Source organism: Ruditapes philippinarum, unplaced genomic scaffold (genome assembly GCF_026571515.1).
Source record: "Ruditapes philippinarum isolate M1 unplaced genomic scaffold, ASM2657151v2 ctg3206_1_1_1_1, whole genome shotgun sequence".
Taxonomy (NCBI): domain Eukaryota; kingdom Metazoa; phylum Mollusca; class Bivalvia; order Venerida; family Veneridae; genus Ruditapes; species Ruditapes philippinarum.
This window is the reverse complement of record NW_026859304.1, coordinates 7,505-19,970: the sequence shown is the minus strand read 5'-3', so window position 1 is coordinate 19,970 and position 12,466 is coordinate 7,505. Positions and strand designations below refer to the sequence as shown.

Below are 12,466 nucleotides of genomic sequence, written 5' to 3'. Positions count from 1 at the left end.
GAATTTCTTACAAAGATTCGTCGGGGCACTTAAAACAGAAATATATACAGACATATAAAATAATTGTCAAGATATGCACATAGATATAAATTTCAAAAATCGTATTTTCTTGCCATTCTTAGCCCGATTCGAGTGAAAAGCGTTGCATTTTGCTCAACTAAAATAAACTATGTGGGACAACATATGTTTTGTTCTTGGGGGACAAGTTGAAAATGAGTGTTGATACGTGTACATATTTACTCATTTGGTAAACATTGGTAAAATATAAAATTAAACTTGTAATTTAAAATAACTTTACATAAATTAAAAAACTTGAACACAAATCGTTCCAAAACTGTTTGTCTGAATTGAAAATTCTATATTTTGATTTAAATTAAGGTAAATCATACAACATTAAAATTGAAAATTAGCGATCGAAAAAGATTGGCCTGTGCAATATAATCTACATTAGTTACACAGTTTCACAACAATCTGTTATTTTTGACTTGTTGCTATCACCAATTTTATGTTGAAATCAGATTATTTTATACTAAATAATAAATAATTACCGGTATCAAAATCACTTCAGGCAAGCTCTAGTAGAGCATAACTATATTTTACAATGGCAGGGTGATCAAGACATTTGTGACACAGTGGGATGCTAAGGCAGCGTGTTACGCCCTTGGTGGATTCCTTGCTCGCGTGAAAACTGTTGCCCAAATGAACATGCTTCTGGATCTTGTCAAGAATTGTCCAGGTATGAAATATGCATTTTTTGTTTCCTGCCTTTGATTTGGAATCGTTTCCTGAAATTAATGACACTTTTCGTCCTTTCAATTTATATATACTTAAGATTTAATGTCTTTTGAGTTAAAGGGTAGTTCGGACTGGCCCTCTTTCAGTTTTAAGTATCTAACACTTTCAATTCATGCAGTTTTTGAGGTAGATGAGAAGTGACTTCAGTATATACTGGTAACGACGTCATTTGATGTATAGATTAGTAATTAACATAGTTATTTTTTAAGATAAAATAACATAGTGTTAGAAAAAAGAAAGTTAATATGTGATCTTGAACATATACAGCATACTCTTTGATAAAAAAGAGGTTTAACCCATCGAGTCGGTAGAGGTTGATTAACTTGGTGAAATAGATAGTTATATGATTATATAAATTCTTACGAATTCGGTCTTTTCAGATTTTACTTTTTAATTAAGATAGTTGAGAGAATTTCAGACAGTGTGTACGATAGACTAGTCCGATGGCAATCACGCAGTTTTTAATCTTCTTTAACAGGCTACAATGTTGCCGAATACTATGTTGATGGAAGCAATGCAAATGCTACAGATTATTATGCACCAGGGGCGTGGACGTTTGTGGACGGAGACCCAGTCCCAATGTCGGCAGACTTTTGGGGGCACGGATATCCAAATAACCCAGACATTACACACTGCTTACGTATGCAAAATATAACTGCAAATTACAAGTTGGATGACTGCGAATGTGCCCGTGTATGCTACTATATTTGTGAAAAATAGATAGATCACTAAGTAATACATGTATAAGTGATAACATGTTAATTGAAACAATTTTTTTTTTGTATCAGAGATGTTTAATGTTGGTATAATTTTTGGCCTGCAAAAATAATAAATATATATATATATATATATATATATATATATATATATATATATATATATATATATATATATATATATATATATATATGTAAGGCAATATTGACCTGAAACTCATTTATTCTCGTTAGTTACCGTAGTTGATTATGTCAGATTTCATTAATATATTTTAAAGTTATATGCAGCATTAGTGGATGAATCATTACTTTAATTGCTTGTGCCCTTTCTTTGAAAAAAAATCAAAACTTTGAAATATAGATGTGTATGTAATTTTATACAATGGGTGATTGGCATGTACAAAAACTTAGTAGTCAAGTTTCGCAAAATATAATAATTAAAAGAACTTAAAAAAATGTTTCATTACGATCCGAACCTACAACCTTCCATTTGAAACTCAAAGTCTAAACACCTTATCACTGAGGCTAGTTAGGCAAGTCTTCTGTCCGTTACTTTAAGTTATACATAAAACATGCATACCATATTGCCATACTTTACAATCCGTATGAATACTTTGGAATCCAACAGTCACCGACCAAAAAATGCATTGATGGCCACATGTCTCGGATCAATATTGTCAAACAATAACAGTACTGACATGGAAAACCTATCATGTCACGTTCTTCAAATCAAAACCAGTAATTTGTGTTGGATTGGAGAAGTTTTGTTACTATAGAATCAATGAGTATTGAGTATGTTTTACCGTAACATCCCTCCCATTGATATGCGTCCTCATGCGTAATTAATAACAAAATAAACCCTTAAAGCAGTTTTTATCAATATGCAAATTTTCATGGAATTGTTGAAAATGTATTGAAAATATGATATTGCTAAGTTATCAAATAAAGTAGTTTACACGTTGCAATCAAGGTAAATTGCCAAAAAAGCTATCAAAATGTGCAAAAATACCTATTATTGCGGTAGTCACGCAGCGGGAATATGGTGATAACCCTGCAAATAAGTCACATATAAATTATTTCTTGAATCTTCAATATTTTTACATTTTTTAAAATCTTAAGATATATTAATAAATTTTGATTTTCTTGAAATATTTTTTTTTCACCTGAAGACATGAAGCTTTAACCTGCAGCATTTGTGAAATGAATTTGACCTGCTTTTAATTTTAGACAGTCCATTCTAAGGCTAAAGGATTTCAATGTACGAGTACGTGTGTATAAATAAAAGGACACATCGGGATTTTATAGCAATATTAGCTTTGATTTACATTTTTATTGTGTTTAAGCAACTGTGAAATATATAATCTAATATATGTTTTCTTTGTTTTGCTTTATTTTTTCAAACTATAATACTGAGTATGACGAACTTTTTTAGAAGTAACAAATTCCGTTTCTTACCTCTGAATTTGACTTCTACAGCCTCAATTTTAGAACATTTCAGTATGAAGGAATATCGAGATAAACCATGGTGTTGTATAGTCAGCATTTAAGACTGGTCTTACTCTTTGGTGGTAGCAAGGGTATTCACTTGAGAGTTAGGGTAGGGTAACAGTTAATAATAGATATAAATGTAGATTTTCCACGGAAACTAACGGGGTTTCAACTCAAACACGAACTATAAATAAAGATTCCTGCGCGATAACCACTTGGCCATGTCGTGCCACTGTATTTGTTTATTTGCGTGGTATTTATGTTGTTGCTATCGTCCTCGTTTAATTTTTTTTAATTCATTGTTTTTTGTTGTTGTTTTTTTCTGTTATTATTTTGTTCAAATGCTGGTTATAGATTTTTCCTGATGTTTAATTCTCTTAAATGATTTTTCTTCTGTTTCTTTTTTCCTTATAGTGTCCTAGTTTTATTGTTTTATAATTCATGCTTTCATTTATATATCTTATCCCCTTAAAATCTCAATACAACACAACCGAATTACCCCAGTCCTATGATTGTCAGAACAAAAGTGAATAAACTAAGAGAAAAAATAAATTAAAGTCTCATGAAATATTTTTAGCAAAATAATATTGTTTTTATAAACTCCTGGAGGATTCTCGGAAGAGTTGTAACATAGAATGTCTCTGGTATTTTACACACATAAATATTGTACGCAAGCAGAATAAAATGTTTCAGAACAAAAATTTTGTACTGCTATTTTAAGTAGAGTTTTATCCATTTAGCAGTGATTGCGTGCATGTGTCATTCGCTTGGAAGGCACTTAACTACAATTTTTATTTCATACAAGCAATTTGCATTAAAGACTTTAAGAAAATACTGAAGCGTTTTCCCATGCCGATATATCTAGCTACATGTAGTTTATAGTTTATTAGTTTAGTAGTGTCTCATCCACATGTACACACACATAGTACAACTGACAATACATGTTTACAAATTGTCATCCTTAAAAAAGAATCATATGAGCCTATCATAGTTTGCTACATACATTTTACAGGTATCAAATTATACTATCTACATGTTAAAAGTTAGATTACCATTTCTCATACACATATAACTCTTTTAAAATAACCTTTCACAACTATAACACTGAAATAAAATATAAAACTAGCACTTTTATGTTGTTTGCAAAGTTATATAATTATGTTAGATTCGACTAAGGTATTTTTCTTTTCTTTTTTTTTTTTTTTTGCTTCAGAAAAAAAGAATTTATGTATGTTAAAAACATATATGTGTAAATAAAACAACCCATAGTATAGCATGTGAACTGGTATTACATAAATAGACACAAATAAATACATATTGTTATGAGCCATTGTGTTGCGATCTGAACTTAAATACTAATTGTCCAATTAAAATGCATGTTTAATTGTTAAGTTTTTTTGAAAACTATAAGCACATGGAATGCAATAAGGTATAGGCGACACAAATTCCCCAATTTGCGTAGGTTACAACAAGTCCTGTATGTAAGTATAAGGGGTAAACTATAGAAATACATGGAAAAAACTAATGTGAAACGATGAGTTAGGTCCTCGTATTGTCAGTGAGCGTAACCTAAAATATCACGTGATTTTCTACCGTTTTAAAAGGGATGTGACGGAACTGTAAATAATTTTTTCGAGATTAATGTTCCATTACATGTATGTTTGGACCTATAACTTTTGTGCAGAATTTCAGATCATAAGCTTTCTCCATTTTTTTTAAGTAATTTTCTGTTTATGAAAAATGACCAAAAATTGAAAAGCATTGCAACGCTTAACACACTAACTAATTAGGCTACGATAGCACATTAATACAATTATCAATTCATTTCTGACTTATCTACATTTCTTAAAAATTTTGCATGTCTTTCTCTCTTATAGTGCCCCAAATGTTCTATGTTAAAATTCCGATGTTATGTTTTTATGCTTTTGGAATATATTGGAGTTAAATAAAGTCACACTTGAGCTTTAAATCTATACTTTAAAATGTGCAAAAAAATTCTATCTTTAGACCAGTCACTCATCCCCACATCCAACCCACAAAAAGAGTTCATGTGTTATTTGGTTCAAAATTGCAGTTAATAACTTTAATGATGAAACTTTTTGTACAAGAGAGAGCGCTTTTGCTTCTGCACTAAAATTAAACTGGTCTGGGTATTGTTGTTGACAAGGGTGATAACTTGGCGAGGTGTGTATGCTCTGATGATTTCTTAATTACGAATATTTTACGGTGAATGGGACGCCTGGATGACAAAAAAATTGGTTATTTTTATTTGATGCTATCTAATATGATAATTTTCAAAGTATTTAACAAAATATTATAATGGCGTTAACTATCCGCTTTCCTATGGTCGTATGAAACCAGTTTTACAAATGTATATAGTCCGTGATTATGTTTACATTATTTACTATATCTATAAATAAAGAATGCATACATTAATTCATAACCTGCGGGAATATACGAAATCGTATATACAAAAGAGTCACAGTTGCAACGGTGGCGAGGGTAAATAAACCCAACACACACAAATGTGTAGTATTTTGAAACACAGTTTCTCTTCACTATTATTGTTAACGCGAGCATAATTTAAACTTTTATTTCTTTCATTTGAAGGTGAACTGTTGATAGAACAAAATGTATTTTATTTTCTATGTTTTGACGATATCTGTCTGTCTTTCTACCTGGATGTTTGAGGTCTCCGGAAATAAAGTTTTATTGATTTCTATGGATGGATTTCGATGGGATTATATAGAGCAGGTGGATACACCGAATTTTGATGCATTTGCTGTTAATGGTACAAGAGCCCAGTATATCAATGGCAGTTTTGTTACAAAAACATTTCCATCACATTTTACAATGGCAACAGGTAAGTAACCAAGACTTTTTTCAACTTCACATTTTTCAATGCAATATGTACAATTCTTGCATATAATAACGGCGATAGGTATTTATCAGTGTATTCAAGAATATATCTACACATCTTGTAATGCTGACTGCTGTTTCACCAAAGAGCGATCTTTACTGTTTTCAATAATGGTGACAGATATAATTAAAGGGGCTTCACTGAGGTTTTTTTAACATAACAGATATAATCAAAGGGTTTCACTGAGGATTTTTTGACATGACGGGACTGATTATTTTCAGATCGTTTGCTCGCTCCGGTGTTTCCAAAATAATTATAACCAAATGACATTAAATTAAAAAGCGTCGCAGCGCTTTTTTATTCAAATCGGGTGAGGAATTTCAAAAATATCTAAATAAATAAAATCATTTTTACAATATGATATTATGGTTTTATTACGCAACTATTTAAAATAGACAAAATTTTCAACACCAGGTATATTTTCTACTTTAAATAGTACTAGTAGTTTTCCTTCTTCTTTACCGCATGACTTCGTCTAATGAGATATTTTCTATAATTTTAATCTGATGCAGAAGATACAGTACACTTAAAAACAAGTCGCCAAATTTAAATCTTATATAACTTAGTTAAACTTTACGTTGAGTGTTTTATTTTTTCATGTTCACTTGAATAAATTTGTGTTTCTTGATTCAATACATTCGATTGTCTTTAAAAATACATATATCATTTTTTAATACAAGTTTAATACAAGAACACATCTGCGGATGTTTCTAAATTCAAAATTTTACTATTTCACGTTTAAATGTTGAATTCTGCTTAAGCCGGTGCTAGGGGGCGTGGACGGTAACTTGCACTTTCCAGTACCGTCCATGAACAGGCTCAATCAAACCGAGCCTGCAACATTTTCAATTTTGCCGTGTTGGGCTTTCTTTAGGGATTCTATATTTATCTGTTAAAAGAAATATTTATTTATTTCAGGTTTATATGAAGAAAGTCACGGAATCATAGCCAATAGTATGTATGATCCCGAATTTAATGAATATTTCAACAAAAGAAGCAAAGAAACAAAATGGTGGGACGGTGGAGAACCTCTTTGGATAACAGCACGAAAGCAGGGTCTTAAAAGCGCTGCTTACTTTTGGCCAGGGGACGAGGCCAAAATAAAGGGTTTGAGACCGAACATACACTTTAAATTTGACGGCACGATACCGTTCCGATCTCGTATTGACTCTGCTGTGCAATGGCTCTCGGATGATATAGATCTTGTAATGGTTTATCTTAGTGAACCGGACACTACTGGTCATCTCTTTGGACCAAACACACCGCAAGTGAGATCTAAAGTTAAAGAAATGGACGACCTCTTAGGATATATTGTTGATGCGTTTGATAAAGCAAGTTTATGGGACACTGTCAATGTCATAATCACAAGTGATCACGGCATGACGGAGGTAGACTATGCAAACAAACATGTTGACTTATCAAACTTTATTGACATGAATGTTGTAGATGCTATTCCAACAACAGGACCAACCGCTAATATCTTACCACGCGTAGATATGGAACAGGAAATAATTGATAACCTTACAAATGTACCTCATATTAAAGTGTACAGTAAAGATGATATCCCTGAACACTGGCATTATAAAGAACACAGGAGAATTTTACCAGTTCTGGTGGTTGCAGAGGAAGGATGGGTTGCGTTAAAGGTATACTTGATTTTACCTCTTATAATCATAATGTTGTTTACATTGTTGATAAAGATCCTGTAACACAATTTGTTATGGTTTAATATCATATCATAAATTTGATGCTCAAATTAAGATTTATCAATATTGAATGTTCCAAAAAGCATTATTTATAAAGATATTACCGAATTTAATATTTCATGTAAATAAAGGGAGGTACATGTAATTAGACATTTATTTTCTATAAAGTCTAAGTCAAATTTTCCTATATGAAAATAATGCCTATATTTTAATGATTACATTTAATGTGCACAAATATTTGCAGTACATATTTTATATATTCTTTAATGTTTGAAAATTGTTTTATAACCATAATTATATATACATATATATAAATTCACTTAAGTGTGGTATACAACCTCAGTTACAACACACAGGATCTTTAAGCTTTATTATTAACATATCGAGGTAGAGATTAATAAGATATATACATGTATAGATACATTATTAAACATTTGTCACAAGTTGATTCTTTATTATTTTAAAGACCTTATTTCATTGATTTGATTCTATTTGTGATATATGACACACGTGATATTGATAATTACAAGATTTGATTAATTCTAACAATCGATTTTGTATTATGCAGGGCCCGGAAGAATACAGCGAGCCGGACTTAGGAGCGCATGGGTATGATAACACCCTTTCGACGATGAAGCCAATATTTTATGCCAGGGGACCAAACATAAAGCAAGGATTTGAGTCGCTACCATTTAGTATCGTTGATATATACCCCCTAGTCTGCAAACTTCTTTGTCTAAAGCCTGCGCCTAACAACGGCACACTTGACAATACGAAATATTTTATTGTAAATGACAATTCAGAATCTTGCCCAAGAGTCACATCAAGTTCAAGTAGAAATTATTTACAAATATATATGTTAGCAATTTTATCTCTTTTTCTAATCAGCCCGATCAGAAATATCTTGTAAATAAAATGGCCGATGCAAATTGAGAAACACATGTAAAGGTGCGTTTTTGTAACGCAGCTTAATTGAATTTTTATATGATATTATTCTTTACATATTTAATTTTTCCATTCGTTTTCTATATATAAGTGTCAGAGGGCCTTTGAATAATATAATAACCATGATGACTGAAAGGTCCACTTACCGGATGAGCGGAAACTATGAAGGGGGGGGGGCACAATGACATTGTTTAACATAATCACGAAGGGATATTAAATTTTAGTTACATTTAACAATAACAATGTATTGCATTGCTTTACAATATCAATATAAGAAAGCCGGAAGCAAAACGAAAATTTGTTATTACTGAAATATTTTCATACATAGAATACAAAAAGACAGATTTTATCAGTGGTAAAATTTGAAATGGTGTATTACTGCAACTGAACATCGTCTATTAAACTATCAGATACATTGCGGACAAAATTTGCTTTACACAACTGGTATAACCATTGACGGTAACAAACCATGGATTTTATAGTTATAATTAAATTGTTTTTGTTAAAGCAGTCATGAAATTTTTTAAAATGTTAACAGCGCTTACTGTCCACTTAAGTAACCAAAAAAAGAAGTCACAATATTTAAATATATTCCTTAATCTTATGATTTATCTTGCAGTATTTATCAACAATATTGATACTGCGTGCATAACGCAGTAAAGACTATTTTTCCATGATTATTATAACCAATGTTTTAGTAAAAAAAAATAGATTTTAAGTATCGTAAAAATACTGTTTTTGTTCACTTGACAGTATTTTACTTTTAAAAAAGACATTTAGAAATTTTGATGAAAATCGGCTTGACGTTTTATTGATGTTATTAATGTTTTCGTTTACGATTATAGGAAAAGAAGCGTTGAGGTCGTCTAAATACCAATGTAAAAAAAAACATATGTATTGTCCCGATAAAAAAAAATTAATAAAAATCTTAATATATATATTAGTTAATTGGTGATTCTTAAATATATACTCAATAACTTTTTGCATATTTCTTGACCGATCATAAATACATTTATTTTTTCATTCGACTTTGTTGTATTGACGACTACGGCGCGTGAAATTATTTAATTTCTTTTTTTTAAACTAAAGGTAATAAAGGAAGCTAACAATGACGGTAACAGAAAGAAATATTCACCTATTCAACGAAGACAAGAAATGTCAACAGGTGTAAAGTCATGGGTGAACATTATCTAGTCATGGGTGAACATTTTGATATATCACACGCAATGGGATATGATATCTATTTAATTGTACTGGAAAAAGTCAAGAGTATAAAAATAGCATTTAAAAATAAAACCTTGTACCTGATATGCGCGAAAAGGCGGTATTGTTAGGGGGAGTGTTGGGGGATGGTGCAAAGAAAAATGATGTTACCATGCGGCATCACCCTATGCCTTCGTCAACTAATACTTAAAGCATTTAGCAAATGAGTCACGTAAAATGTAATCAAAGTATATAACATATGATGTCATTTAATCTTCCCTGGTCCATACTGATTTCTTGATGTTTTTGTATCCAGATTTGCTCGACAAGCTAAGCGGTAAAATAATAAATTCGAATATGTTAAATAAAAGAACCTGTTGTGTAAAAGTGCAAATGACTTTATATTGTTTTATGTAAGAAAAACCCGGTTATGACATTCAACTTCACACATTCACGAATGCACAACCTCGTAAAGTTGATATAGAGAATTAATGTTATTGAATTCGATAAACTCATGAGTTCATAAAGATGAAATTATTAAGGTGACAACAGACACTTTCCGTGGTACTCACATAAATGTCATTTAAACTAAGTTATTTTAGTAATAATTGTTATTTATTTAATCTTTGTGCATTAAATATCGATGATCATCATAAAAAATAACATATTTGAAAAAAATGCTTTTGTAAATGATTGATTTTGAATAAAAATCCTAAAATTTTAAATCGTCATATCAAAGTCATTTTTTATTTTTTTGTCATCAAACTTTTGGAAAATAACCATACTTATATTATCTGGGGAACCGTGTCTCAAATTTTTTCTATCTTTTCTCAAAAAAATATTACGTAACGTCAAACATTTTATGCGACTTTTTTCACCATACATATTACGTAATTAAAGATAATTAAGTCGCTGATTGAGCAAACAAAAATCCCTGACACGGTTCCCTCCGTAAATGAATTTCCTTTCATGTGCTTTAAACCGCATGTTAATTGCTTGATTATTAAAAAAGTTATGCCGATTCAAAGTTAGTCCGACCCGCATCAAACGAAGTGTCATAAATCGGCTGTTCTCTCTCGGACCCCTACGTTTCACGCTAAATAATTGCATAATACACAAATATCGCACCAGAGAGGGTCACAAGTTGCGGTAACATACTCTAACAACATTTTATGACCCAGTGACATCTGACCAATTAAAAAGCTGCTGATTAATATCAGTTTATAGCCGAAATTTCTTCAATTCTTAACGTGATTTACTGTCCGTCTGGTATCTGTCGCACATGTCACGTGACTATCGGTAAAATTTGAGGCACTCAGTGGGGGGAAATGGAACGCATTTGCGCACCGCTAGCGGGGTATTTAATTGTTTCCTTTTTGAAGTTTATTATTATTATCATCAGCATTATTATTGTATTATACCAGTGTCACTCTGCCTGTGTATTCATACATTATGTTACGTACATTGGCCGACAATTTCTTAATTTATAAAAAAGGCTAAATGTTGAGATATTCATAAAAGATGTACGGTAGTTGTACGATACATGTATTACGAGAAGTATGGACCAGTATGGACCTGTAATTCACGGATATATGGAACTACCGATTTCCCTCATTGATGCCTCAACAGGGGGCGGAGCGTTATCGATAATCGACAGGTTACGCGAATAGCAGATACAAATAGTATAGGTACCGTTTTAAAACGTTTAAAAACACATTTTTTGGACTAACTGCTTCCAAAATTAAATCACGAATGTGTTCAGAAAAGGTTGATAAATCTACTTAGCAAAAAATCTCATTTTAGGTATTTTCAGTGATAATTGACTCCGTTGTCACCTTAAAAAGGGATATGTCTACAATTAGCGCATTTTCTATTAACATTCCAAAACTTGATAAAAAAATAGAAATGTATCATTTGAATATATTGATAAATAGAAAATTAAAAAAATTGTTGATAAAGTTCCATATTAACATTTTTATCATGGATAATAATATTTTGTTCTATATTAATTGATTATATTCTATATAGATATATGTTATATCAAATTATCTATCACACACTTGCCAACAACATCCGTACATTATCTTAAGTGGTTTGTTGTTATATCTAAAGCTTAATACTATCAACATAATTATTAATTGTATTATAAAACTTTCATTATAGACCTATTCATTTTTATATACACCTTGTTATTCAATATGTTGTAATGAATCGTAAATTTGCGAAACTGACATCACGAATAAGGGAGTTATATTGATGAAATTATTCAATCGCAACTTTTCTATCATTTCCGTCAGTCTTCGAATAAGGTTATTATAGATAATAGCCGAGATATTCCGATTTGAAATGTCCTTATCGGAGGTTGTCGTTATCCTCGTCTTCGCGAAAAAATCTAAGTGATAAAAAGAGCATCGAACCACGAGGCTATCTGATTTGTACGAGGGGACAATATGAAACCCCGAGAAAAAGTAACCAATGAACGAGAATCTGAATACGATATTTCTCTCGCTTTCCCTTTCTCTTCCGTCACAATAAGTAAACCCCAGCAAAAATGAGCCAATCAATGGGCATGATCTAGAGTACGGGTAACTAATACCTGCACACTGTGCATGTATATACATACGATTTAACTCTGACACACTTTCAACAGAAAGGTCCCCAAACTGTGATACAATGTAGACCATAACGCAATC

General features: G+C 31.3%; 2 protein-coding genes across 2 annotated transcripts; both read left to right on the top strand.

The window, feature by feature from the left end:
• The first annotated feature begins 212 nt into the window (after nt 1–212).
• LOC132755997 (hepatic lectin-like) lies at nt 213–1,515 on the top strand. Its single transcript, XM_060746937.1, has 3 exons — nt 213–247; nt 609–736; nt 1,274–1,515. Exons 1-3 carry the CDS (start codon nt 213–215, stop codon nt 1,513–1,515), a joined length of 405 nt encoding a protein of 134 aa, XP_060602920.1.
• Nucleotides 1,516–5,499: 3,984 nt separating this feature from the next.
• On the top strand, nt 5,500–10,308 carry LOC132755999 (bis(5'-adenosyl)-triphosphatase enpp4-like). Its single transcript, XM_060746938.1, has 3 exons — nt 5,500–5,862; nt 6,838–7,565; nt 8,194–10,308. Exons 1-3 carry the CDS (start codon nt 5,631–5,633, stop codon nt 8,533–8,535), a joined length of 1,302 nt encoding a protein of 433 aa, XP_060602921.1. The 5' UTR covers nt 5,500–5,630; the 3' UTR covers nt 8,536–10,308.
• The last annotated feature ends 2,158 nt before the right edge of the window (nt 10,309–12,466 follow it).